Genomic DNA, 27,554 nt, shown 5'->3' with positions numbered 1-27,554 from the left:
AATTTTAAAAAAAAAACTAAAAAAAACGGCATGGGCTCCCGCGCAATTTTCTGTGCCAGAGGGGGAAAGCCGATGGCCAGGGACCAATATCTGTAGCCTGCTATGAATATCAGCCCTATTAAAATAGGGGGACGCAAAAAAAAATGACGTGGGGTCCCCCTATATTTTATAGCCAGAAAGGTTACACAGACAGCTGCGGGCTGATATTCATAGCCTAGAGAGGGGCCATGGATATTGTCGCAGACCCTCCCACCCCCCACTCCCCTTCCCCGGCTACAAATACCAGTCCGCAGCCGCCCCAGAAATGGCACAACTGTAAGATGCGCCAATTCCAGCACTTAGCATCTCTCTTCCCACTCCCGTGTAGCGGTGGGATATGGGGTAATAAGGGGTTAATATCACCTTGCTATTGTAAGGTGACATTAAGCCGGGTTAATAACGAAGAGGCGTCAATAAGACGCCTATCCATTATTAATCCAATAGTAATAAAGGGTTAATAAAACACACACATTAGGAAAAAAGTATTTTAATATTCTTCATTTAACCATACTTACCATACTTCAGCGCCTGCAAAAAACGTAAAGTAATAAACCGTGTACTACCTGTCCGCCGTAGTCCAATTAATAACGAGTGTCCCACGACGATCTCGGGTGATGTCACTGCTCTATAGGACCCAAAGTATCCTTTTTGGATATCGGCCGATCTAATCCAATACCGGTACTTCTGGATATCGGAAGGTATCGCTCAACACTACTTAACATCTAGAACACCAACATAGTTGTGAGGACTTTATGAGAGGCTCAGCAGGGAGGTACTACAACATCCAGGCGCTAGAGGAAGGCTACTGATTTCCACCCGGATAGGGGGACTCTGCCTGCCCTGTGATCTGGTGCTCTGGACTGTGGATGCTGAAGTCTTCAGTAAAAGGTAAAGAGACTGCAAACTTGTGTCTTCGTTCTTTACTGCGCCTCTCACCATCCACACACTGGGAAGCCCTGGGGATACACTTCACCTGTGGGAAGGTATACCATCTAGCTGCCATAACATCACCCCAGCGAACCCCTTAAAGCAGCGCCGGTCACCCTGACCGAATACCACAGGTGGCGTCATGAACATTATCCCTTTAAAGACCTTTCCCCCCATTTACAACGGACCTCCCAAGGGCCACAGACCGGGTCAGCCACCGTGACATCCCCCTTGAGAATCGAAGGGCCCAGTTCCGAGTACCCCGCCGCCCTTGGGGGCGCTCTATATGTACACAGTGACTGCACCAGCAGAATAGTGAGTGCAGCTCTGGAGGATAATACAGGAGATAACACAGAATCAGTAATCTAATGTATGTACACAGTGACTGCACCAGCAGAATAGTGAGTGCAGCTCTGGGGTATAATACAGGATGTAACTCAGGATCAGTAAAGGATCAGTAATGCAATGTATGTGCACAATGACTCCATCAGCAGAATAGTGAGTGCAGCTCTGGAGTATAATACAGGATGTAACTCAGGATCAGTAATGTAATGTATGTACACAGTGACTGCACCAGCAGAATAGTGAGTGCAGCTCTGGAATATGATACAGGATGTAACTCAGGATCAGTAACGTAATGTATGTACACAGTAACTGCACCAGCAGAATAGTGAGTGCAGCTCTGGAGTATAATACAGGATGTCACTCAGGATCAGTAATGTATGTACACTGTGACTGCACCAGCAGAAAAGTGAGTGCAGCTCCAGAGTATAATACAGGATGGAACTCAGGATCAGTAATGTAATGTATGTACACAGTGACTGCACCAGCAGAATAGTGAGCGCAGCTGTGGAGTATAATACAGGATGTAACTCAGGATCAGCAATGTAATGTATGTACTCAGTGACTGCACCAGCAGAATAGTGAGTGCAGCTCTGGGGTATAATACAGGATGTAACTCAGGATCAGTAATGTAATGTATGTACACAGTGACTGCACCAGCAGAATAGTGAGTGCAGCTCTGGAGTATAATATAGGATGTAACTCAGGATCAGTAATGTATGTGCAGCGCCCCAGAGTCCTGGTCGTTGCAGTAATGTCGTTCTTCCACCAGGGGGAGTGATGTTACATCTGATGGCACCAAAAGAGTTCACCCTGTCAGGTATGACAGCCACACACACACTTCACACGCCAGTCCACCAGGGGGAGTTAAGGGTTCTAATCACTAGGCCACTCCTCACATAGGGTAAAACTAGTGGGTTAGGAAGTCAGCCAGTTGAAGGCAGAGTCAGAGGGAGTCGGAGGAGAGGAGAGCTCCTGGCTGGGGTGATCCCTGGTCAGATCCAGACTGAAGTCTGAGGAGGAAGGAAAGAAGGACACGGAGCTGCCCCTGCAACCCCATGCGGCAGCATCCTAAGAAAGGACACGAAAGGAAGTGTGCTGTAGTGAGTGAGCACAGAAGTCGTAGCAACAGGAGTGAAACACCATTGGGAGACCAGCTAGACGCAGACTGCCTCCCACTGAGCGCAGATCCGGTAGACGGAACACCGAGGGAGTAATAGACTCTACGCTTTACTTCAGAGACCGGCAGGGTAGTCGATTCCAAGTTGGCTGTCCGACCTAAACACCTAAGCAGACAAGGTGGCAATCGCGGAGGAGGGGAGACACTAGGGTCCCTATAAAATAGCCTCAGGCCACCACCGTCATATGGGTTTGTCTTATCCATCTGGGGGACAAAGAGAGAGAAGTAACAAGAGTGAGGACCTTATGGTAGCTAATGCAAGTAGGGTCCTACTACGTTACTGTGCGCAAGGAGAAGGCTACTGATTTCCACCTGGATAAGGGGACTCTGGAATTGCCATCAGACCGGCCGGACTCTGTCTACCCTGTCATTCGGCACTATGGACTGTGGATGCTGAAGCCTTCAGTAAAGGTAAAGAGACTGCACCCATTGTGTCCTCGTTATTCACCGCGCCTTGCACCATTCACCATCACCATCTACACTTTCGGGAAGCCCTGGGGACACACTTCACCTGTGGGAAGGTATACCATCTAGCTGCCATTCCATCACCCCAGCGGACCCCTAAGCAGCGTTGGTCACCCTGACCGAATACCACAGGTGGCGTCACGAACACTACCGTTATTTACAAACTTTGCCTTTTATTGGGCGCCCCTCATAGGGCCACGGTCCAGGTCGGGCCACCGTGACATCCTCGCTGAGGGAACTGAAGGACCTGGTACCGAGTACCCCATTGCCCTTACATGGGGGCGATCCATATGTACCCACTGACTGCACCAGCAGAATAGTGAGTGGAGCTCTGAAGTATAATACAGGATGTAACTCAGGATCAGTACAGGATAAGTGATGCTATGTGTTGTAATGTATTAGTGCAATTGGAATAGAATCAGGAAATCCTAATCACTCATAGTCAAATTTGTATGCCTGATCTCAGGACAAGATAGAAATAATGCTTGTTTTTTTTTCATTACCTGTACAAGGCAGCAGCCTGTCCCCTTGATGCTGACAGTGTAATTCCCAGGAATGCTGAGTGGTCGCCTCTGGACTAGAAAACTGTTCGACTTATTCACTGTTATCTTATTTTGTCCTGTCACTTTTATAGTGTGATGAGCATTGGGAGTAAAAACAATTTTGGCAAAAGCAGAAAGAGCCTGAAGAGTAACCACGGTGTCCTGGAAGAGACAAAAGACAAGGAAGAAAGACGATAGACAGACAATGGAGATATATATATATATATATATATATATATATATATATATATATATATATATATATGTGCCTTGCGAAAGTATTCGGCTCCCTTGAGCTTTTCGACTTTTTCCCACATATTATGCTTCAAACATAAAGATGCCAAATGTAAATTTTTGGTGAAGAATCAATAACAAGTGGAACACACTTGTGAAATTGAACAAAATTTATTGGTTATTTTAAATTTTTGTGGAAATTCAAAAACTGAAAAGTGTGGCGTGCAATATTGTTCGGCCGCTCATAATCATATGTAAAAGATATCCAAGGAAGTGATCATGTCAGTCAGCAGCATTAAAACTGTGATTAATAAATAGAAAATCAGGGGCTCTGTAAAAACAAAACCACGGTCAGGTAGACCAACAAAAATGTCGTCCACAACTGCTAGGAAAATTGTTCAGGATGCAAAGAAAAACCCACAAATAGCATAATCTGAAATACTGGACTCTCTGAAAACTAGCGGTGTGGCTGTTTTAAAATGCACAATAAGGAGGCACATGAAGAAAAATTGGCTCCATGGTTGAGTCACCAGAAGAAAACCATTACTGTGCAATGCCACAAAGTATCTCTCCTACAATACACAAAACAGCACAGAGACAAGCCTCAAAACTTCTGGAACAAGGTAATTTGGAGTGATGAGACCAAAATTGAACTTTTTGGTCACATCCATAAACATTGCATTTGGAAAGAGGTCAACAAGGCCTATGATGAAAGGAACACCATTCCTACTGTAAAGCACGGAGGTGGATCGCTGATGTTTTGGGGATGTGTGAGCTACAAAGGCCCAGGAAACTTGGTCAAAGTTGAAGGAAATATGAATGGAGCACATTATCAGCAAATACTGGAGGCAAATTTGCACTCATCAGCCCGAAAGCTGTGCATGGGACGTACTTGGACGTTCCAACATGGCTACAATCCAAAACACAAGGCCAAGTCGACCTGTCATTGATACAGGAGAACAAAGTGAAGGTTCTGGAGTGGCCATCTCAGTCTCCTGACCTCAATATCATTGAGCCACTCTGGGGAGATCTCAAGCGCGCAGTTCATGCTAGACAGCCCAGGAATTTATAGGAACTGGAGGCTTTTTGCCAAGAAGAGTGGGCAGCTTTACCATCTGAGAAAATAAAGAACCTCATCCACAACTACCACAAAAAACTTCAAGCTGTCATTGATGTTAGAGGAGACAAAAGACGGTATTAAGAAATGGGATATGTGAAGTTTTGATCAGGTATATAATATCGATGGTTAGCACTCGACAAATTACTATGAGTATAAGGTGCTAGTGAAAAGGGACCATTGACCCCGAAGATACAAGTTCAATGTAGAATCACTGCACTCATGAAATGGGAAAAGTATGCTTCAAGTGAATATTTATTAATGGTGATGAGAAAAGCGACAGCTAGACGTTTCAACCGGTAAAACGGCCTTTATCATATGGACGCCTTTTGAGTTTAGTGTCACCGAGTAGGTAGAGTCACTGCTATGCAATATTTCATATAGCGCAATGTCCAGTATAGTTGGCTGTCCAATGTGCGCATTAAATTCCCAGGAAGCCGCTGTCCTGGTGGTTTCCCAAGGGATCATTGGTGGCGCAGTGTGGGTAGCAGACACAGCGGTGTCTGAGCAGTGTGTCACACTGTGTGGGTGACACAGTAGCTTGACGATAAATGGCTTCACCCAACCACTAACCACGAATGGAGAAAAAGTTTTGGTGTTATCATTCATATTCTCTGGAAAAAAGGCCAAGAAAGGAAAAATGTTGCCGGGGTATGTAAACTTTTGAACACAACTATAGATAGATAGATAGATAGATAGATAGATAGATAGAGTACTTACCTCTGTAGACTGAAATCCTCCATATGGATTTTGTTGCCTGATCAGCCAGACAGAGATCTTCCCCATGGTCGTCAGCTCTCCTGTTGCTGTAGCATTGGGGCCCAGAGCGAGGCTCAGTAACACATACGCAGCAATTATAACCTCAGCAGGAGAACTTGGAGGATAAAAAAAGTCAACCGGTCGTGCTGTAGGTTTGTCATCACGTTCCCAGTGGATCGTGCCCCCTGATGACCAGAAGGTTTTACATGTTACTCAACGGATACCTAGGTTTCCCGTATCGGTAGAAGCCGCTTAGAAATATCTTTGCACATTACCCTTTAGCGCCATCGTATGTAACGTGCTGTATAGATCTGCCGTATCGTCTTACCTTCCATGATGGCCTTGGACATTAGTGATGTGAGAAGACATTCCCTCCTGTCCCAATCCTGAGCCAGTGTGAAGACGTAGGCCATGATGGCCTGTTGGTACACACTGAGGCTGTGGTTGGTGTCAACAACGTTTTGCAGACAGGTCAATGCACCGCTCAACAACGTCATCTGAGGAAAATACAAGACAATGCTCTACAGTCAAATAAAAGACATGTCTAGGATTTTTTTTAAAAACTATAAAAGAGAGAGAAATGTGATAAAATAAAAAAAACTCAACTCTTAAAGGGTTTATTCCCATCTCGAATATTTACGACGTATCCATAAGATATACCATGAATGTCTAATAGACATTACACTCCTCAGTATGTGGTAACGTATATCTACGTGACCACTGCAGCCAATCACTAGCCTCAGCTGATATCAAAATGTACAGTGCTAACCTGACTAAGGCCAGTGATTGGCAGCAGCGGTCACATGGATGTACATGATGTCTTTGCCCAATGGTGACACTGGAGTGCTGGTAGATTTAATAGATGAGTTATTATTTATTTTTTATCACATTTCCTCTTACTCTTCTCAAAAGGAAGGTCCAGGTTAAAAAGAAAAAGTTTTAAAAGTTTATTCCCACCATGGTGACTCTGATGTTGTCTCCTTCTTTCCTCTTTGGGAGGCAGCTTGCTGTAATAGAAACCTTCTCCAGCTGCTTTGTCCGCAGACAAAGCTAAGCCGTAGACAATTGCCCAAGTTGCCATCCATAATGAGCTAGTTAGGGAATTTTGTGTAATTTGTTTTTTTTTTTACTGTTTTAGGACCTTGAGTTTTGAAGTATAGTATCACTATAATGTCACACTCAGACATTAGTCCTGCAATAATGTATCAGTTTTGTCCTAAGAGACTGTAGGACAACACATGGACTTTCCCTTTGCCCTTGCACTCGGTATAGCTCAGTGTATCCCCCAAAATGTGCCTTAACCCCTGGAGGTATTTTCGTTTTTGCATTATCATTTTTTGCTCCCCTCCTTCCCAGAGCCATATTCTTTTTTCATTTTTCCATCAACATGGCCATGTGAGGGCTTGTTTTTTGCGGAACGAGTTGCAAAAAAAGTGCAATCCCACAGTTGTTATTTTATTTTATTTTTTTAGTTACCATATTCACTAAATGCTAAAACTGACCTGCCATTATGATTCTCCAGGTCATTACGACTTTATAGACACCAAACATGTCTAGGTTCTTTTTTATCTAAGTGGTGAAAAAAAAATCCAAACTTTGTGCAGATATGTTCTTTTGATCGCCCATTATTGCATTTTAATGCAATGTTGCAGCGACCCAAAAAATGTAATTCTGATATTTTGACTTTTTTTTCTCGCTACGCCTTTTAGCGATGAGGTTAATTTTTTTTTATGTTGATAGATCGGGCGATTCTGAATACGACCAAATCTGTGAATGTTGGATTTTATATTGAATGGGGGAAAGAGGGGCGATTTGAACTTTTATATTTATTTTTTTAATATTTTTAAAAACACTTTTTTTTTTTACTTTTGGCATGCTCTAATAGTCTCCATGGGAGACTAGAAGCTGCAATATTCGGATCGGCTCTGCTACATATAGGCGATGATCAGATCGACTGTATGTAGCAGAATTGCTCACTTGCTGTGGCGCTCAAAGCAATCCGGCACTGACAACCATAGAGGTTTGCTGGAGATCTTTGGTTGTCATACCAGCCTATAGGTGACCCGCAATCAAGTGACGAGGTCACCGATGAGCAGAACTTTTGTTCCTTAGTGTTTTTTACTGTGTGACTGTTTGTTTTGTCCTGTTTGTATTGTTTGTGTTCTCCCCATACACTTAAGATTAGTGCTACTCAGTAGCATCGTGAGGAACGAGACCCATGCGTTCCCACCATCAGGGGTATTCCTGGGTACAGGGATAGCTAGAGATCCGTAGACTGAGGAACTGTGTAGGAGCCCATTTGCCACAGTCACACTGTGACAATTACTTCGTGAAGCAGAGCTGCTCAAACGTGTCACTTTTGACGTTTTTACTCTAATTTCTCCAATCTATGCCCATTTTGGGACAGGTTGGAAGCAAGGGCCTGATGATTTATGGCGAGGCTCACCGAGGCACATACCTCTTTTCAGACGCGCCTGATTCAGAGGAATGAATGAAGAGACGCTTTTGACTTCAGCTTGTCTAACGCCGATTTTGGTGTATCAAGATCTAAGCCTTTTCTCAAATATGTCATTATCAAATTAAATTATTTTTTAAATTATTCCCAGGATGCAAGTTTTATTTCGATTTTACCAGCGTATTACACAGGAATCCATCTTTAATTGCTTCCTACATTTTATTATCTTCATTATATTTTTTATCATGTTATTACATTATTCAGTATGATGTAAGATTGATGATGCACCTCTCTTAAAGGGTAACAGTCTTTATTAAGATTTTTTTATTTAATTTTCGTTTATGTCATAAGATTTCCCAGGAGGTAATAGTGCTTTTTAAAGTTGGCATACAGTACAGAGCAAAAGTTTGGACACACCTTCTCATTTAAAGATTTTTCTGCATTTTCATGACTATGAAAATTGTACATTCACACTGAAGGCATCAAAACTATGAATTAACACATGTGGAATTATATACTTAACAAAAAAGAGTGAAACAACTGGAAATATGTCTTATATTCTTGGTTCTTTAAAGTTGCCACCTTTTGCTTTGATGACTGCTTTGCACACTCTTGGCATTCTCTTGATGAGCATTAAGAGGTAGTCACCGAGAATGATCGTCCAACAATCTTGAAGGAGTTCCCAGAGATGCTTAGCACTTGTTGGCCCTTTTGCCTTCACTCTGCGGTCCAGCTCACCCCAAACCATCTCGATTGGGTTCAGGCCTGGTGACTGTGGAGGCCAGGTCATCTGGCGTAGCACCCCATCACTCTCCTTCTTGGTCAAATAGCCCTTACACAGCCTGTAGGTGTGTTTGGGGTCATTGTCCTGTTGAAAAATAAATGATGGTCCAACTAAACGCAAACCGGATGGAATAGCATGCCGCTGCGAGATGCTGTGGTAGCCATGCTGGCTCAGTATGCCTTCAATTTTGAATAAATCCCCAACAGTGTCACCAGCAAAGCCCCCCCCCACACACACACACCATCACACCTCCTCCTCCATGCTTCACGGTGGGAACCAGGCATGTAGAGTCCATCCGTTCACCTTTTCTGCATCGCACAAAGACACGGTGGTTGGAACCAAAGATCTCAAATTTGGACTCATCAGACCAAAGCACAGATTTCCACTGGTCTAATGTCCATTCCTTGTGTTCTTTAGCCCAAACAAGTCTCTTCTGCTTGTTGCCTGTCCTTAGCAGTGGTTTCCTAGCAGCTATTTTACCATGAAGGCCTGCTGCACAAAGTCTCCTCTTAACAGTTGTTGTAGAGATGTGTCTGCTGCTAGAACTCTGTGTGGCATTGACCTGGTCTCTAATCTGAGCTGCTGTTAACCTGCGATTTCTGAGGCTGGTGACTCGGATAAACTTATCCTCAGAAGAAGAGGTGACTCTTGGTCTTCCTTTCCCTGGGGCGGTCCTCATGTGAGCCAGTTTCTTTGTAGCGGTTGATGGTTTTGGCACTGTGTTATGAACAGGTAATTCAGAACCACAATGGGTCTAGTGGTTAAGAGCACACAAGGTGACCTGACAGTTACCAATAACAAGGACAAGCTCTGAGACGTGGGAACTCTGCTGACCGCAATCCCTAATCCTATCATACCACACTAAAGGTAGCCGTGGAGCGCTCCTGTCCAGGCCTAGGCGCCTCGATCACAGCCTGAGAAACTAGCTAGCCCTAAGAGAGGAAAATAAGCCTACCTTGCCTCAGAGAAATTCCCCAAAGGAAAAGGCAGCCCCCCACATATAATGACTGTGAGTAGAGATGAAAGTACAAACACAGAGATGAAATAGATTTTAGCAAAGTGAGGCCCGACTGACTGAACAGACCGAAGATAGGAAAGATTACTTTGCGGTCAACACAAAACCCTACAAACAACCACGCAGAGGGTGCAAAAAGACCCTCCGCACCGACTAACGGTACGGAGGTACCCCCTCTGCGTCCCAGAGCTTCCAGCAAGCAAGAAAAACCAATAGCGCAAGCTGGACAGAAAATATAGCAACAAAAGTAACACCAGCAAAACTTAGCTTATGCAGGAAAGACAGGCCACAGGAACGATCCAGGAGAAAGCAAGATCCACACTAGAACATTGACTGGAGGCCAGGAGCAAAGCACTAGGTGGAGTTAAATAGAGCAGCACCTAACGACTTCACCACATCACCTGAGGAAGGAAACTTAGAAGCCGCAGTACCACTCACCTCCACCAACGGAAGCTCATAGACAGAATCAGCCGAAGTACCACTTGTGACCACAGGAGGGAGCTCGACCACAGAATTCACAACAGCACTGCACTTGGGGACACTTTCAAAGTTTCCCAATTTTTCGGATTGACTGACCTTCATTTCTTAAAGTAATGATGGCTGTTGTGAATTCTGTGGCTGAATTCACTCCTGTGGTCGCAAGTGGTACTGCGGCTTCTGAGCTTCCTCCCTCGGGTGTTCTGGTGAGCTCGTTAACTGCTTCATTACTTAACTCCGCCTGATGCTGCTATCCTTGCTCCTTGTCAATGTTTCAGTTTTGGATCTGAGCTTCTCCTGATTGTTCCTGTGACCTGCTGCTCTGTATAGCTAAGTGCTTTTTGCTATTTTGTTGCTTTTTTTCTGTCCAGCTTGTCTTTTGTTTTGCTGGTAGCTCTGAGACGCAAAGGGTGTACCGCCGTGCCGTTAGTTCGGTACGGTGGGTTTTTTTTTGCCCCCTTTGCGTGGTTTTTGCTTTAGGGTTTTTTGTAGACTGCAAAGTTCGCTTTTCTGTCCTCGCTCTGTCCTAGAATATCGGGCCCCACTTTGCTGAATCTATTTCATCCCTACGTTTTGTCTTTTCATCTTACTCACAGTCATTATATGTGGGGGGCTGCCTTTTCCTTTGGGGAATTTCTCTGGGGCAAGTCAGGCTTGTTTTTCTATCTTCAGGCTAGCTGGTTTCTTAGGCTGTTAGCCGCTTTTAGTTGTGTTTAGGATAGGATCAGGTGTGCAGTCTACAGAGTTTCCACGTCTCAGAGCTCGTTCTTGTATTTTTGGGTATTTGTCAGATCACTGTGTGCGCTCTGATCGCTAAGCACACTGTGTCTCTGGATTGCCTTCATAACACCTGTCATTAGCAAACATAACAGTACAAGGAGCCAAACTAATTATTCTCAATAGAGGGAAAGAAAAAGTTCTGACATCATTTTTTTTTTTTTTTCTGCTCTGTGTTCACTTTTTTTTTTCCCCCTAGACATTTGGGTGATTCTGGACACAGGTGTGGACATGGATATTCAGGGTCTGTGCTCTTCAATGGATAATCTCGTTATAAATGTACAAAAAATTCAAGATACTATTGATCAGATATCTATGTTAGAACCAAGAATTCCTATTCCTGATTTGTTTTTTGGAGATAGAACGAAGTTTCAAAAATAATTGTAAGCTATTTCTGGCCTTGAAACCTCATTCTTCTGGTAATCCTATTCAACAGGTTTTGATTATTATTTCTTTTTTGCGCGGCGACCCTCAAGACTGGGCATTTTCTCTTGCGCCAGGAGACCCTGCATTTAGTAGTGTCGATGCGTTTTTCCTGGCGCTCGGATTGCTGTACGATGAGCCTAATTCAGTGGATCAGGCTGAGAAAAATTTGCTGGCTTTGTGCCAGGGTCAGGATGATATAGAAGTATATTGTCAGAAATTTAGGAAATGGTCAGTACTCACTCAGTGGAATGAATCTGCGCTGGCAGCTTTGTTCAGAAAGGGTCTCTCTGAGGCTCTTAAGGATGTCATGGTGGGATTTCCTATGCCTGCTGGTTTGAATGAGTTTTTGTCTTTGGCCATTCAGATCGGTCGACGCTTGCGCGAGCGTAAATCTGTGCACCATTTGGCGGTATTGCCTGAGGTTAAACCTGAGCCTATGCAGTGCGATAGGACTATGACTAGAGTTGAACGGCAGGAATACAGACGTCTGAATGGTCTGTGTTTCTACTGTGGTGATTCCACTCATGCTATTTCTGATTGTCCTAGGCGCACTAGGCGGTCCGCTAGGTCTGCCGTCATTGGTACTGTACAGTCCAAATTCCTTCTGTCCATTACCTTGATATGCTCTTTGTCGTCGTTTTCTGTCATGGCGTTTGTGGATTCGGGCGCTGCCCTGAATCTGATGGATTTGGATTATGCTAAACGTTGTGGGTTTTTCTTGGAGCCTTTGCGGTGTCCTATTCCATTGAGAGGAATTGATGCTACACCTTTGGCCAAGAATAAACCTCAGTACTGGGCCCAGCTGACCATGTGCATGGCTCCTGCACATCAGGAAGTTATTTGCTTTCTGGTGTTGCATAATCTGCATGATGTGGTCGTGTTGGGGTTGCCATGGCTACAAACCCATAATCCAGTATTGGATTGGAATTCCATGTCGGTATCCAGCTGGGGTTGTCAGGGGGTACATGGTGATGTTCCATTTTTGTCGATTTCGTCATCCACCCCTTCTGAGGTCCCAGAGTTCTTGTCTGATTATCAGGATGTATTTGAAGAGCCCAAGTCCGATGCCCTACCTCCGCATAGGGATTGTGATTGTGCTATCAATTTGATTCCTGGTAGTAAATTCCCTAAAGGTCGATTATTTAATTTATCCGTGCCCGAACACGCCGCTATGCGCAGTTATGTGAAGGAATCCCTGGAGAAGGGACATATTCGCCCATCGTCATCACCACTGGGAGCAGGGTTCTTCTTTGTAGCCAAGAAGGATGGTTCGCTGAGACCGTGTATTGATTACCGCCTTCTTAATAAGATCACTGTTAAATTTCAGTATCCCTTGCCATTGTTATCTGACTTGTTTGCTCGGATTAAGGGGGCTAGTTGGTTCACTAAGATAGATCTTCGTGGTGCGTATGATCTGGTGAGAATCAGGCAAGGAGATGAATGGAAAACTGCATTCAATACGCCCGAGGGTCATTTTGAGTATCTAGTGATGCCGTTCGGACTTGCCAATGCTCCATCTGTGTTTCAGTCTTTTATGCATGACATCTTCCGTGAGTATCTGGATAAATTCCTGATTGTTTACTTGGATGACATTTTGATCTTCTCAGATGATTGGGAGTCTCATGTGAAGCAGGTCAGAATGGTTTTTCAGGTCCTGCGTGCTAACTCTTTGTTTGTGAAGGGATCAAAGTGTCTCTTCGGTGTGCAGAAAGTTTCATTTTTGGGGTTCATCTTTACCCCTTCTACTATCGAGATGGATTCAGTTAAGGTCCAAGCCATCCAGGATTGGATTCAGCCGACATCTCTGAAAAGTCTGCAAAAGTTCCTGGGCTTTGCTAATTTTTATCGTCGCTTCATCTGTAATTTTTCTAGCATTGCCAAACCATTGACCGATTTGACCAAGAAGGGTGCTGATTTGGTTAATTGGTCTTCTGCTGCTGTGGAAGCTTTTCAGGAGTTGAAGCGTCGTTTTTGTTCTGCCCCTGTGTTGTGTCAGCTAGATGTTTCTCTTCTGTTCCAGGTCGAGGTAGATGCTTCTGAGATTGGAGCAGGGGCGGTTTTGTCACAGAGAGGTTTTGATTGCTCAGTGATGAAACCATGTGCTTTCTTTTCCAGGAAGTTTTCGCCCGCTGAGCGTAATTATGATGTGGGCAATCGAGAGTTGCTGGCCATGAAGTGGGCATTCGAGGAGTGGCGTCATTGGCTTGAAGGAGCTAAGCATCGCGTGGTGGTATTGACTGATCATAAGAACTTGACTTATCTCGAGTCTGCCAAGCGCTTAAATCCTAGACAGGCCCGTTGGTCGTTATTTTTTGCCCGCTTCGACTTTGTGATTTCGTACCTTCCGGGCTCTAAAAATGTGAAGGTGGATGCTCTGTCTAGGAGTTTTGTGCCCGACTCTCCGGGTTTATCTGATCCAGCGGGTATCCTCAAGGAAGGAGTCATTGTGTCTGCCATCTCCCCTGATTTGCGGCGGGTGCTGCAAAAATTTCAGGCGAATAAACCTGATCGTTGTCCAGCGGAGAAACTGTTCGTCCCTGATAGGTGGACTAATAAACTTATCTCTGAACTTCATTGTTCGGTGTTGGCTGGTCATCCTGGAATCTTTGGTACCAGAGAGTTAGTGGCTAGATCCTTCTGGTGGCCATCTCTGTCACGGGATGTACGTACTTTTGTGCAGTCCTGTGGGATTTGTGCTAGGGCTAAGCCCTGCTGTTCTCGTGCCAGTGGGTTGCTTTTGCCCTTGCCGGTCCCAAAGAGGCCTTGGACACATATTTCGATGGATTTCATTTCTGACCTTCCCGTTTCTCAAAAGATGTCAGTCATTTGGGTGGTCTGTGATCGCTTTTCTAAAATGGTCCATCTGGTGCCCTTGGCTAAATTGCCTTCCTCCTCTGATTTGGTACCTTTGTTCTTTCAGCATGTGGTTCGGTTGCATGGCATTCCTGAGAATATTGTTTCTGACAGAGGTTCCCAGTTTGTTTCAAGGTTTTGGCGAGCCTTTTGTGGTAGGATGGGCATTGACCTATCCTTTTCCTCGGCTTTCCATCCTCAGACTAATGGCCAGACCGAACGAACCAATCAGACCTTGGAAACATATCTGAGATGTTTTGTTTCTGCAGACCAGGATGATTGGGTGTCCTTTTTGCCGTTGGCTGAGTTCGCCCTTAATAATCGGGCCAGCTCGGCTACCTTGGTTTCTCCATTTTTTTGCAATTCTGGGTTCCATCCTCGTTTCTCTTCAGGACAGGTTGAGTCTTCGGACTGTCCTGGTGTGGATTCTGTGGTGGACAGGTTGCAGCAGATCTGGACTCAGGTAGTGGACAATTTGACCTTGTCCCAGGAGAAGGCTCAACTTTTCGCTAATCGCAGACGCCGTGTGGGTCCCCGACTTCGTGTTGGGGATCTGGTTTGGTTACTTCTCGTCATATTCCTATGAAGGTTTCCTCTCCTAAATTTAAACCTCGTTTTATTGGTCCGTATAGGATTTCTGAGGTTCTCAATCCTGTGTCTTTTCGTTTGACCCTCCCAGACTCCTTTTCCATACATAATGTATTCCATAGGTCGTTGTTGTGGAGATACGTGGCACCTATGGTTCCATCTGTTGAGCCTCCTGCCCCGGTTTTGGTGGAGGGGGAATTGGAGTATATTGTGGAGAAGATTTTGGATTCTCGTGTTTCTAGACGGAAACTCCAGTATCTGGTTAAATGGAAGGGTTATGCTCAGGAAGATAATTCCTGGGTTTTTGCCTCTGATGTTCATGCTTCCGATCTTGTTCGTGCCTTTCATGCGGCTCATCCTGGTCGGCCTGGGGGCTCTGGTGAGGGTTCGGTGACCCCTCCTCAAGGGGGGGGTACTGTTGTGAATTCTGTGGCTGAATTCACTCCTGTGGTCGCAAGTGGTACTGCGGCTTCTGAGCTTCCTCCCTCGGGTGTTCTGGTGAGCTCGTTAACTGCTTCATTACTTAACTCCGCCTGATGCTGCTATCCTTGCTCCTTTTCAATGTTTCAGTGTTGGATCTGAGCTTCTCCTGATTGTTCCTGTGACCTGCTGCTCTGTATAGCTAAGTGCTTTTTGCTATTTTGTTGCTTTTTTTCTGTCCAGCTTGTCTTTTGTTTTGCTGGTAGCTCTGAGACGCAAAGGGTGTACCGCCGTGCCGTTAGTTCGGCACGGTGGGTTTTTTTTTGCCCCCTTTGCGTGGTTTTTGCTTTAGGGTTTTTTGTAGACTGCAAAGTTCGCTTTTCTGTCCTCGCTCTGTCCTAGAATATCGGGCCCCACTTTGCTGAATCTATTTCATCCCTACGTTTTGTCTTTTCATCTTACTCACAGTCATTATATGTGGGGGGCTGCCTTTTCCTTTGGGGAATTTCTCTGGGGCAAGTCAGGCTTGTTTTTCTATCTTCAGGCTAGCTAATTTCTTAGGCTGTGCCGAGTTGCCTAGGTAGTTGTTAGGCGCAATCCACAGCCGCTTTTAGTTGTGTTTAGGATAGGATCAGGTGTGCAGTCTACAGAGTTTCCACGTCTCAGAGCTCGTTCTTGTATTTTGGAAATTTGTCAGACCACTGTGTGCGCTCTGATCGCTAAGCACACTGTGTCTCTGGATTGCCTTCATAACACCTGTCATTAGCAAACATAACAGATGGCCACTCGTTTTTCTTTACTTAGCTGCTTTTTTCTTGCCATAATACAAATTCTAACAGTCTATTCAGTAGGACTATCAGCTGTGTATCCACCAGACTTCTGCACAACACAACTGATGGTCCCAACCCCATTTATAAGGCAAGAAATCCCACTTATTAAACCTGACAGGGCACACCTGTGAAGTGAAAACCATTCCCGGTGACTACCTCTTGAAGCTAATCAAGAGAATGCCAAGAGTGTGCAAAGCAGTCATCAAAGCAAAAGGTGGCTAGTTTGAAGAACCTAGAATATAAGACATAATTTCAGTTGTTTCACACTTTTTTGTTAAGTATATAATTCCACATGTGTTAATTCATAGTTTTGATGTCTTCAGTGTGAATGTACAATTTTCATAGTCATGAAAATACAGAAAAATATTTAAATGAGAAGGTGTGTCCAAACTTTTGGTCTGTACTGTATGTCATAAAGTGAACGTAAACTATAAAAATAAATATTTTACCCCAAGACTGTAATTAGACTCCAGGCAAGCGATGGAAAAGATGGCTGTAAAGGTGACATCATTATCCGATACTTCTCCCTGTGCAATATAAAAGAAAGAAGAGTTTTATTAGATACACAATGATACGTGTTCTGTATAATCAACGACTGATTATTCACTTCGGACGAAGGTGGACATAGGAATAATTCATTGATATCAAATGTGGTCCTCTATTGTGGTGCAGGGTGTTGGGCCTCCCCCACCACTTCCATGCATGTTTTCATCCAATTCACCAACCATTTGGGTGAATTTGCCACCTAAACTCAAAAGTGATAGGATTAACCATGACTGAGCCACCAGTCCCCAATGCAGCCTTATTGCAGCCGCAAGGGTTGTCGCTTTGGTACATACACCTTGGTCCTGGGATCCTGAGCAGTAAATCTACTAATTACTGGTCAAAAGGCTGAATTAAATAAAAGGAACATTCTAGGACTTGTCTCAATCACTGTAATCTATGTCCCAGACGTGGCAAAATAAATATGGCAGTCATATATTTTTCCCTTATTTTTTCATTATTTTTCTTATTCTTATTTTTAATTATTTTTTCTTTTTTTTTTCCTTAATTTTTATTCTTATTGTTTTCATTTTTTTCCCCTAACTTTCCTATTTTTTATTTTTTAATTTTTTCTTTGTTTTTTATTTTTTTTCTTTATTTTTGTTATTTAAACATTTTCCGTTCCTTGTTTGGATATACAGTAATCTGTTATATTCTTTAACAGTCATTCCCATAATTTTTCTTGGCTCCCAGTCTTATCTTAATTCAACACATTGCATTCATTTTAACCACGCGATCTCACTGGTGCACATGCGCTATATTTTCCTCTCTTCGGCATCTGCTGGAAGCCTTCGGATTCTCCCAGGTCTCACACAGGCGCACTACCCACCAATGCACTCTGGCCACATCACAGCAGTCCTGCCCTATTTAGGACATCACTCCCTATCCGGAAATTAACGCCTGGTGCGACGAGCTCAGCATTTGGTATACAGTGGCTTGCGAAAGTATTTACTCCCCCTGTCATTTTTCATGTTTAGCTATCTTAAAACCTGTCGGGTTTTTTTAGTGGGTTTACATCATTTCATGTAAAAAAAAACATGCCTACCACTGTGGACATTTGGTTTTCTTTTGATTGTGAAGCAAACCTCAAATGGTGCAGAATAACTGAAAACTTTAGTGTGCATAACTATTCAGCCCCTAAAGTCAGTACTTTGCAGAGCCTCCTTTTTCTGCAATTATAGCTGCAAGTCACTTTGGATAAGTCTCTATGAGCTTTCCACATCTTGGAACTGGGATTTTTACCCATTGCTGAAGGCAAAACTGCTCCAGGTCCTTCAAGTTAGATGGTTTCCACTGGTGAATAGCAATCTTCAAGTCTAACCAAAGATTCTCTATAAGATTAAGGTCGGGGCTTTGACTAGGCCACTCCAAAACATGTACAAGTTTCCCCTAAACCACTCTAATGTTGCTTGAGTAGTATGCTTTGAGTCATTGTCTTGCTAGAAGGTGAACCCCTGTCCCAGTTTCAAATCTCTGACAGACTGAAACAGGTTTTGCTAAAAAATATCGCTGTATTTCGCATCATCCATCTTCTCCTCGACCATTTTCCCTGGTACCGAAAAACATACTCAGCTTGAAGCTGCAACCAACATGTTTCAATGTGGGGATGATGTTCTTGGAGTGATGAGCTGTGTTGGTTTTGCACCACAAATAGCATTTACCTTGGTGGCCAAAAAGTTAAATTTTTTAGATACACCAATTCTGGCACTTAGCTTCGGCTCTTACCTATTGTCTTGGTGCGGTGGCAACCGGGATAATGGGATTATGGGGTTGATGTCAGCAGCTGATGCTGACATCAACCCCTGGGGTTAGGAAAGGAGAGGCGTCTATCAGACACCCCATTACTAATCCCGTATTTAAAAATAAAAAGACACACAGGAAAAAAAAGTTTATTTGAATAAAGACTCCCCAATACATTCCTGGTTCACCCATTTATTATTAAAAAAGAATTCCCCCAGGTCAGACGTAATCTATGGCGTTTGAACAGCGTCCACCAATTCTCTACTGCAACCTATGGAATGTCATTCTGAGAATGACGCTCCATAGGTTACTCGCTGTCATGTCTCACGGGCAATGACATCAGTGCACTTCTCTGTTTTATCCTTGGCTCTTATTCAAACTATGGGAGTCTCTACTGCATTATACTTGAAAAAGACTGCCAAGCTCTTCTGCTTCTGCTTACTATCTTTCTTTTTATTTTTCCATTTTAATTTTATTGAATGGTTTTGTCCTGCCTTCACTCATTTTAAGGCTACTTTCACACATCAGGTTTTTGTCGTCAGGCTGGATCCGGCTACTTTTGAAAAAAAAACGGATCCGTTTGAAAAAATGATGCGACGGATCTGTTTTTTGCCGGATCTGACTAGCTGATATCCGGGCACTAGCTGGTCTGGGGAGAGAGAGAGCGAGACCTCAGAATGGAAAATGCTGCTACGGGGCATGCTCAATTGAAAAAAAAACGGAATCTGTTGCCGGATTCATCATTTCACGGGTACGGCGTCATAGGCTTTTATTATAGCAAACTCCGGACGCCGCCAGAGTCGTCGCTGTTCGTTTTTTCGATGGACAAAAAAACGTTCCTATGTCCATTTTCTCCGGCCGCTGGAAAACAAATTTTCGACAGATCCGGTGAAAAACAGATGAAACATGAGGCCATCTGTCACAATCCAGAGCTAATACAAGTCTATGACAAAAAAACGGATCCAGCAGCAACTTTTGCCGGATCAGTTTTTTTTCAAAATTCGCCAGATTAAGCCTGACGGCAAAAACCTGATGTGTGAAAGTAGCCTAATCTATAACCATGACTCATTCAGTAACCTATAACCTTTTCCCTTAGGGTCCCTTTGCGATACCCCTCCCTCAAGTTCCCTCCATCCCAGCAAATACTTGGGACGATAAATGATGTTGTGATAATTTATTGACATTTTTATAAATGTCTTAGCATGATCTTTCTTCAGTGTAACGTTCATGTATTAACTATTTGTAGTGATGAGCGAGTGTACTCGTTGCTCGGGTTTTCCCGAGCACACTCGGGTGATGTCCGAGTATTTGTTAGTGTTCGAAGATTAAGTTTTCATTGCCTCAGCTGAATAATTTACAGCTATTAGCCAGGCTGAGTACATGTGGGGGTTGCCTGGTTGCTAGGGAATCCCCACATGTAATCAAGCTGGCTAATAAATCCCCATATGCATCAAGCTGTAAATCATTCAGCTGCCGCGATGAAAACTTAATCTCCGAACACTAACAAATACTCAGAGATCACTTGAGCGTGCTCCGGAAAACCCGAGAGACGAGTACACTCACTCATCACTAACTATTTGCCAAGATATCTTTATAAATGTTGACCACTTTTCATGTACATACTATAAATTTATACTTTGTCTTCTCGAATTCAGCATTTTCTGTTTAATATTCAGATTCCCTTGATAAAGACTGGTAAGGTCGAAACGTTGGCTGGGCCGATATATCTAAGTGTGAAATATTATTTTTTGCCTAAGAAATCATTCTCCTCGTGTTGAATTATAGTATATTATAGCATTGACGTTTGTCGTTACTTCTGAGCACACCTCAAGTGAATGGAAAGTGCACGCTCAATTTATCCTCTAAATATGGAAGTCAACTGGAACTCGTACCCATGTCATAACGGGATCGCCGATGGCTCTAAAGCAGCCGCTGTGAAGTTGCTGTAGGTTTGACAGCCAGATGAGTGTTTGTTGTTGGATTGTGTCATCTATGTAAATGTATTTCTTGCATTCTGCGAACGTCTTGAAGACATTAACGGTCAACCTGCAATGAAGAAGATGTGACCCGGTCACACACTTGTTGTTATGCATTAGGTCCCCTGTAAAACCGCCGAGTTCGATGGTACTTTAGATAAAGCATTATTTGCTTTATAACAAAGGCATGAAAAGACAAACATACTGTATGAATACACAATAGCTTGGCTTCATAGGTGATTATTAATTGCACCATATACTACAACATTAAAACATTGCTATACTGTACAGTATATGCTCAAGTCATCTTGGGCAAAAAATAAATTCAAACAAAAACATTTAAAAATTTCTAAAATGTAAAAGTTGAAATAACCCCCAATCTAAAAATCCAAAATCCACTCCGCTTCTACTGCAAAACTCCTTAAAAAACTCAGCCCTTAGGTGTAAATCCTGAACGGGAGCTCCAAATAAGGTGTTGATGAATGGGTTTTCTAAATCAGACATTACATAATGTCTATCATACCCATTCATAAAAATAACAACCAAAAATTTAGCTCCCCACAACAGAAGAGCCAAACGGGACTTACCATGAATTTGGTTCCTTATTTACTCCGCTAAATAAGCTGTAAGCGCCTGACCAAAGCCTGTATTTGAGCTGACGAGCATAACCTGAAATAAAACAAAAATTACCAGCATCAGACTTAAAATTTGGAGAGGTTTGGATTGATTTCCTAAAAGCATGCATGTAATGGTGGAGAGGTTGTACTGGGTAGGAGTTGTGTGGTCCTATTAGCAAGGTTATAACATTTTCTCAAGATTTCTCAGAGAATAAAATATTGAAAAATACAAATATCTAAATGGGTGAGATTTTCATCACCCTGAGCATAGGGATTGCTATAGTGTAGAAGAACCAGTGATCAATAGCAGCCAGGCAGTGGGTTAACGGATATAGGGGATCCTGCAGAGAATAGTGACACTGGTCAGTAGCGAGCACTAGAGATGAGCAGAACCAACTCATTACTCATTTCTCAAATGCAACCTCCACATATGGTGCCTTGACTCTGATGTGTAACCACCAAGCTTTGTGCCTCAACTATGATGAGCAACCATCAAGCTCTGTGTCTCAACTCTGATGTATAAATGCCCAGTTCTGTGGTTCAACCTAAATTTGTAACCACCTCTGATGTGCAACTGCCAAGTTTTGTCACAATTCTGGTGAGTAATGGCAAAGCTCTGTGCCTCAACCTTGATGTGTAACCACTAAGCTCCATGCCTTAATTCTGCTGTACGAATTTAGTTTAAATTCTGAAATTGTCAAGATTGTGCCCTTGTTGACAGACTAAAACCTCTAAGCTTGTTGCTTCATGCTGAAAGTATGTCGGTAAGATTTAATTCTGCTTTTTCCATGCAACTTACCGTGCCATGCGTATGTGTGGTAGTAAATCATGGGACTGCTCAACTAAAAATGACCAACTTACAGATACAGAACAAATTCAGCTCAGTTACACCTGTATATTAAGTATTTGGAGGTTGAACATGGTGAAAGGTAGAACGTGTTTGTAGACGTAGCGGTAAAGTCTACACGAGAGGATGAGTTGTTGAGACATTACTATCGTACATTCTTACCGATGTTCATGAGCTGAACTCCGTGCTGGAGAAACTCATCTGTAAGTTGATCTGTGTTACAGAGATAAACCATAATAAACGGAATGGGCGCAATCCGGGCAAGATTCTGTTCTCCGCAGCCAAAAGGCATCTGGACTAAGTTCTGAAGATTTTGAAGTGGAAGACATAGAATATCTCCTGGTAGACAAGAATAAAGAGTTATAAGGATCTTCTCAAATCTCAGCGAGTGGCTTATGTATCATTCACACAAAGCGCCAGAGTCGTTACCAGCTTTTTAGAACTTGTCCAAAGAATGCAAATTAATTTTTTTTTATTCTGATTTTGTTTGTTTTTTGTTTTGTTGATCATTTTGTTTTGATCATTTAATCACCCCCTGGGGTGCTGGCCCCAGCTGCCAAATTATCCCCAACCAGTGCCCACAATCAATCTTTTCTGACCCAGCATTCTGGACTATAAATTAAGAAACATCCTTAGGGGTGCACGCATGTGGGGGTGCACGCAAGCATCCCGAAGAAAAGCATCACGAAAATAAGCGTCGTGATACAGCAGTTATTCCTTGGCAGTTAGTCAGGGCAGGAGTCAGGTAACCCACACTCTGCACTCCCATCTATCCATGTGCTTTATTCCTATCCTCCTATGTTCCCTTGCAGTCCACATTCACCGCCCAACACCCCCTCCATCACAACTCATATACATCAGCTCCCCACTCCTTCCCTCTCCCATGTACAGCTCCCATGCACTTCTCACCTTCTTGAAAAACCTAAGCCTATCTTGCCCAAACACACTGCACAAAAAACTTCAGACAATTCCAAAAACTACTTGCTCTTTATCTTCCTACTCCTACTGATTTCAGGGGACATCTCCCCCAACCCTGGTCCACCATCCCCCAACCTCAACCCCTACCCTACCTCACATTGAAACCTTAATAATCTTACTAATATTAATTGCACTCCTTCATCTCTTTTTAATTGTGCCCTTTGGAATCCACGGTCTGTATGTAACAAGCTTCCTTTCGTACACAATTACTTTCTGAAAAATTCTCTTACTCTGTTGGCCCTCACGGAAACCTTTATTCAGGATTCTGACACGGTCTCTCCTGCTGTCATTTCCCATGGTGGCTTACAATTCTCACATTCCCCGAGACCCACAAACAGACATGGTGGTGGAGTCGGCATACTCTTGTCCCCACAATGCACTTTCCAGGTCACCCCCTAGCTTCATCACTCTCATTCCCTTCTTTTGAGGTCCACACCATCAGGCTCTTTAGTCCCCTCTCCGTCAGAGTAGCGGTCATATTCCGGCCCCCAGGCTCACCCACCCACTTCCTGGACCATTTCTCTGCCTGGCTGCCGCACTTCATGTCCTCAGAACTACCAACCCTTATCCTGGGAGACTTCAACATCCCCATAAACAGCCCCACTTCCACATCTGCATCCCAGCTTCTTTCACTAACCACTTCTCTAGGCCTCACACCTCTCAACCTCTGAAACACACAAAGACTGTAACACCCTTGACCTGGTCTTCATCCGGCTCTGTTCAATCTCCTACCTAGATAACTCACCACTTCCCCTCTCTGACCACAACAGTCTCTCCTTCACACTCACAAATCCTCGCCCAACCCCAGCCCCCTCCTACCTGCCACACATTCAGAAATCTACACGCTATCAACTCTCACACACTTTCTGACTCCCTACACTCATCATTGTCCCTAATCTCCTCTTTTTCCTGTTCTAATCTGGCTGTACATCACTACAATGACACTCTTAGAAGCACCCTGGACCAAGTAGCGCCCCTCACCCTCAGAACCTCCAAGCACACAGTAAAACAGCCCTGGCTCACATCGCAAACCCGATTTCTCCAGCGATGCTCTAGGAGTGCTGAACGCTTATGGAGGAAAACTTGCACACCAGAAGACTTCATACACTTCAAATTTATGTTAAAAGCCTATAACTCTGCCCTTCAACTCGCCAAACAGAACTGCTACACCACCCTGATCTCCTCACTATCCAACAACCCCAAGAAACTTTTTGAGACCTTTCACCCCCTCCTGAGGCCAAAAGCACAAGCCCCTATCACAGGCATTTGTGCTTATGACATGGCCTCCCACTTTATAGAGAAAATAGACAATATCCGTCAGGAAATCCACTCCCAATCACCAAGTGCAGTGACTCCCATCCCTCCCTGCATTTCCCCTGGCTAACTCTCCACATTCAATCCCATCACAGAAGAAGAAGTCTCCAGGCTCCTCTCTTCTTCTCGTCCGACTACATGCACCACCGAACCCATTCCCTCACATCTCCTCCATTCTCTCTCCTCTCTCCAGTCGTCACAACTCACCTAACTACAATCTTTAATTTCTCCCTCTCCTCTGGCATTTTCCCCTCCTCCTTCAAACACACTATCATTACTTCATTACTAAAGAAACCCGCCCTCGAGCCATCCTGCACAAACAACTACAGACCAGTTTCCAATCTCCCCTTTATCTCTAAACTCTTGGAGCACCTGGTCTACTCCCGCCTTAACCGTTACCTCTTCACTCATTCCCTCCTAGACCCTTCACAGTCCGGTTTCTGCCCTCTACATTCGACAGAAACGGCACTCATCAAGGTGACCAATGACCTTCTGACAGCAAAATGTAACAGTGACCACTCTCTGCTCATTCTTCTCGACCTTTCTGCTGCTTTCAACACTGTTGACCACCCTCTCCTACTCTTTAGGCTCCAGTCACTAGGCATTAAGGACACTGCTCTCTCCTGGTTATCCTCCTATCTTTCTGACCGCTCCTTCAGCGTTCTGTTCCCTGGCTCCACTTCATCTCCTTTTCCTCTCGCTGTCGGGGTACCTCAGGGCTCAGTCCTTGGCCCCCTTCTCTTCTCTCTCTACATGGCCCCAATTGGTCAGACCATCAGCAGATTTGGCCTTCAATACCATCTTTATGCTGATGACACACAACTATACACGTCATCCCCTGTGTTATGACCTGGTGGTCAGGACAATAATGGACCTGGTGGTTAAGAGCACACGGAATGACCTGATAGTTACTGATAATAAAGGACGAGCTCTGGGACGTGGGAACTCTGCTGACCGCAATCCCTAATCCTATCAAACACACTAGAAATAGCCGTGGATTGCGCCTAACGCTCCCTATGCAACTCGGCACAGCCTAAGAAACTAGCTAGCCCTGAAGATAGAAAAATAAAGCCTACCTTGCCTCAGAGAAATTCCCCAAAGGAAAAGGCAGCCCCCCACATATAATGACTGTGAGTAAGATGAAAATACAAACACAGAGATGAAATAGATTTAGCAAAGTGAGGCCCGACTTACTGAACAGACCGAGGATAGGAAAGGTTACTTTGCGGTCAGCAAAAAAAACTACAAAAAGACCACGCAGAGGGCGCAAAAAGACCCTCCGCACCGACTCACGGTGCGGAGGCGCTCCCTCTGCGTCCCAGAGCTTCCAGCAAGCAAGACAACAATAAAAATTGCAAGCTGGACAGAAAAATAGCAAACCAAAGAAATACAAGCTGGAACTTAGCTACTGCTGGGAAGACAGGTCACAAGAATTATCCAGGAGTGAACTAGACCAATACTGGAACATTGACAGGTGGCATGGAGCAGAGATCTAAGTGGAGTTAAATAGAGCAGCCAGCTAACGAATTAACCTCGTCACCTGTGGAAGGAAACTGAGAAACACCCACCAGAGGAAGTCCATGGACAGAACCAGCCGAAGTACCATTCATGACCACAGGAGGGAGCCCGACAACAGAATTCACAACACCCCTGACCTTACTCCCGCTGTACTACAGAACACCACTGACTGTCTGTCCGCAGTCTCCAACATCATGTCCGCACTCTATCTGAAACTCAACCTCTCCAAAACTGAACTTCTTCTGCACCCGCCATCTACTAACCTCCCTAAATCTGACATTCCCCTCTCCGTGGGTGGCACCATAATAACACCCCGGCAGCAGGCGCGCTGTCTGGGTGTTATGTTTGACTCCAATCTCTCCTTCACATCCCATATATAGAAGCTCTTGCCCGCTAAAGAACATCTCTAGAATCCGTCCTTTTCTCACCATGGAAACAAAAAAAACCTCACTGTCGCCCTGATCCACTCCCGCCTGGACTACTGCAATGCTCTATTAATTGGCCTCCCCCTCACACGACTTTCCCCTCTCCAGTCCATCCTTAATGCAGCAGCCAGGGTCGTCCATCTGGCTAATCATTACTCGGACGCATCCGCTCTTTGCCAGTCATTACACTGGCTGCCCATTCATTACAGGATACCATTCAAAGTACTTGTTCTCACCCACAAAGCTCTCCACAGTGCGGCACCCCCTTACATCTCCTCCCTCACTTCGGTCTATCGGCCTAGCCGACCGCTGCGCTCTGCAAATGACTTTCAACTAACCTCTGCACTAATCTGTACCTCCCACTCCCGACTCCAAGACTTCTCCTGTGTTGCGCCAATCCTCTGGAATGTTCTACCCCAAGATATTAGGACCATCCACAATTTACATAGTTTTAGGCGCTCCCTCAAAACACATTTGTTCAGAGCGGCCTATCGCGTCCCCTAATCAAAGTCATTTTAGGTTTGTGTGTGTGTAGCCCATTCACTATCTCCATCTACCCCCCACCCCCTGAAGATGGCTGGACCCTCATTGTAAATACATCATTGTAAATACACACCTGTACTTTGTATCTCCCTCACCTCATTGTAGATTGTAAGCTCTCACGAGCAGGGTCGTCTTATTTCGCTTTAATTATTGTATTGTTAACGTTGTTACTTATGACTGTTATGTTTGAAACTGTTAAGCTGTAAAGTGCTGCGGAATATGTTGGCGCTATATAAAGATTATTATTATTATTAATAATAAATATCTTTCCATTGAGATAGATTTGCAGAAGGTAGAACATCATTGACCTTTGGACACAGTTGTGCTAGTAGATGTGTCAGCAGTGAGAATAGATGTTCAGACACTTTTAGAAGAGTTACTACATTATACGGCAATCGAGGAAGCAATGATTTAGCCTTCGTCGACCAGAACTCACCCATGACTCTAAGAAATGCTATTGCCGAACCGGGGACCATACCGGGTGGTGGAGATAATTTCAATTGAATATTATAGTTTTGATATGAATTCCCTATGAACAAATAAATGAATATTTCTTTACGTGTGCTGTTTTTAATTTCAGAAGCTATTTTCAATAAAAATAAAATGGAATTTTTTATTTACAGGTCACAGAAAATATTACAGAAAATCTTAAACTATCTGGTCTCTCACTAATAACAACCCGAAATATCAATAATTTTTTTTTCTAGAAAATTCAGAAATTCATTACAGAGCTTCAAATTGCCACATTATAGAGGTAAACCATAAATCTCTGCCAAATTACAGTCACCACTAGGGGGAGCTCTGAAGTTTACTGTATACAGTT

The 27,554-nt window shown here is 43.9% G+C and overlaps 1 protein-coding gene across 1 annotated transcript in view; it reads right to left on the bottom strand.

Annotated features, from left to right (window-relative positions):
* LOC138666854 (ovostatin-like) overlaps positions 1-27,554 on the bottom strand; it is a 115,383-nt gene that overhangs the window by 21,552 nt on the left and 66,277 nt on the right. The window contains exons 20-26 of the mRNA XM_069755033.1: positions 22,116-22,292; positions 21,077-21,158; positions 20,406-20,559; positions 16,680-16,757; positions 5,934-6,102; positions 5,567-5,790; positions 3,457-3,657 (exon numbers count right to left, since the gene is read on the bottom strand). Of these exons, the coding sequence (XP_069611134.1) occupies positions 3,457-3,657; positions 5,567-5,790; positions 5,934-6,102; positions 16,680-16,757; positions 20,406-20,559; positions 21,077-21,158; positions 22,116-22,292 (1,085 nt within the window). The remainder of the gene's footprint in view (positions 1-3,456; positions 3,658-5,566; positions 5,791-5,933; positions 6,103-16,679; positions 16,758-20,405; positions 20,560-21,076; positions 21,159-22,115; positions 22,293-27,554) is intronic.

The sequence above is a fragment of the Ranitomeya imitator genome, chromosome 2, assembly GCF_032444005.1.
Source record: "Ranitomeya imitator isolate aRanImi1 chromosome 2, aRanImi1.pri, whole genome shotgun sequence".
Taxonomy (NCBI): domain Eukaryota; kingdom Metazoa; phylum Chordata; class Amphibia; order Anura; family Dendrobatidae; genus Ranitomeya; species Ranitomeya imitator.
The sequence above is the reverse complement of the archived record's forward strand: the minus strand, read 5'-3'. Positions and strand labels throughout refer to the sequence as shown.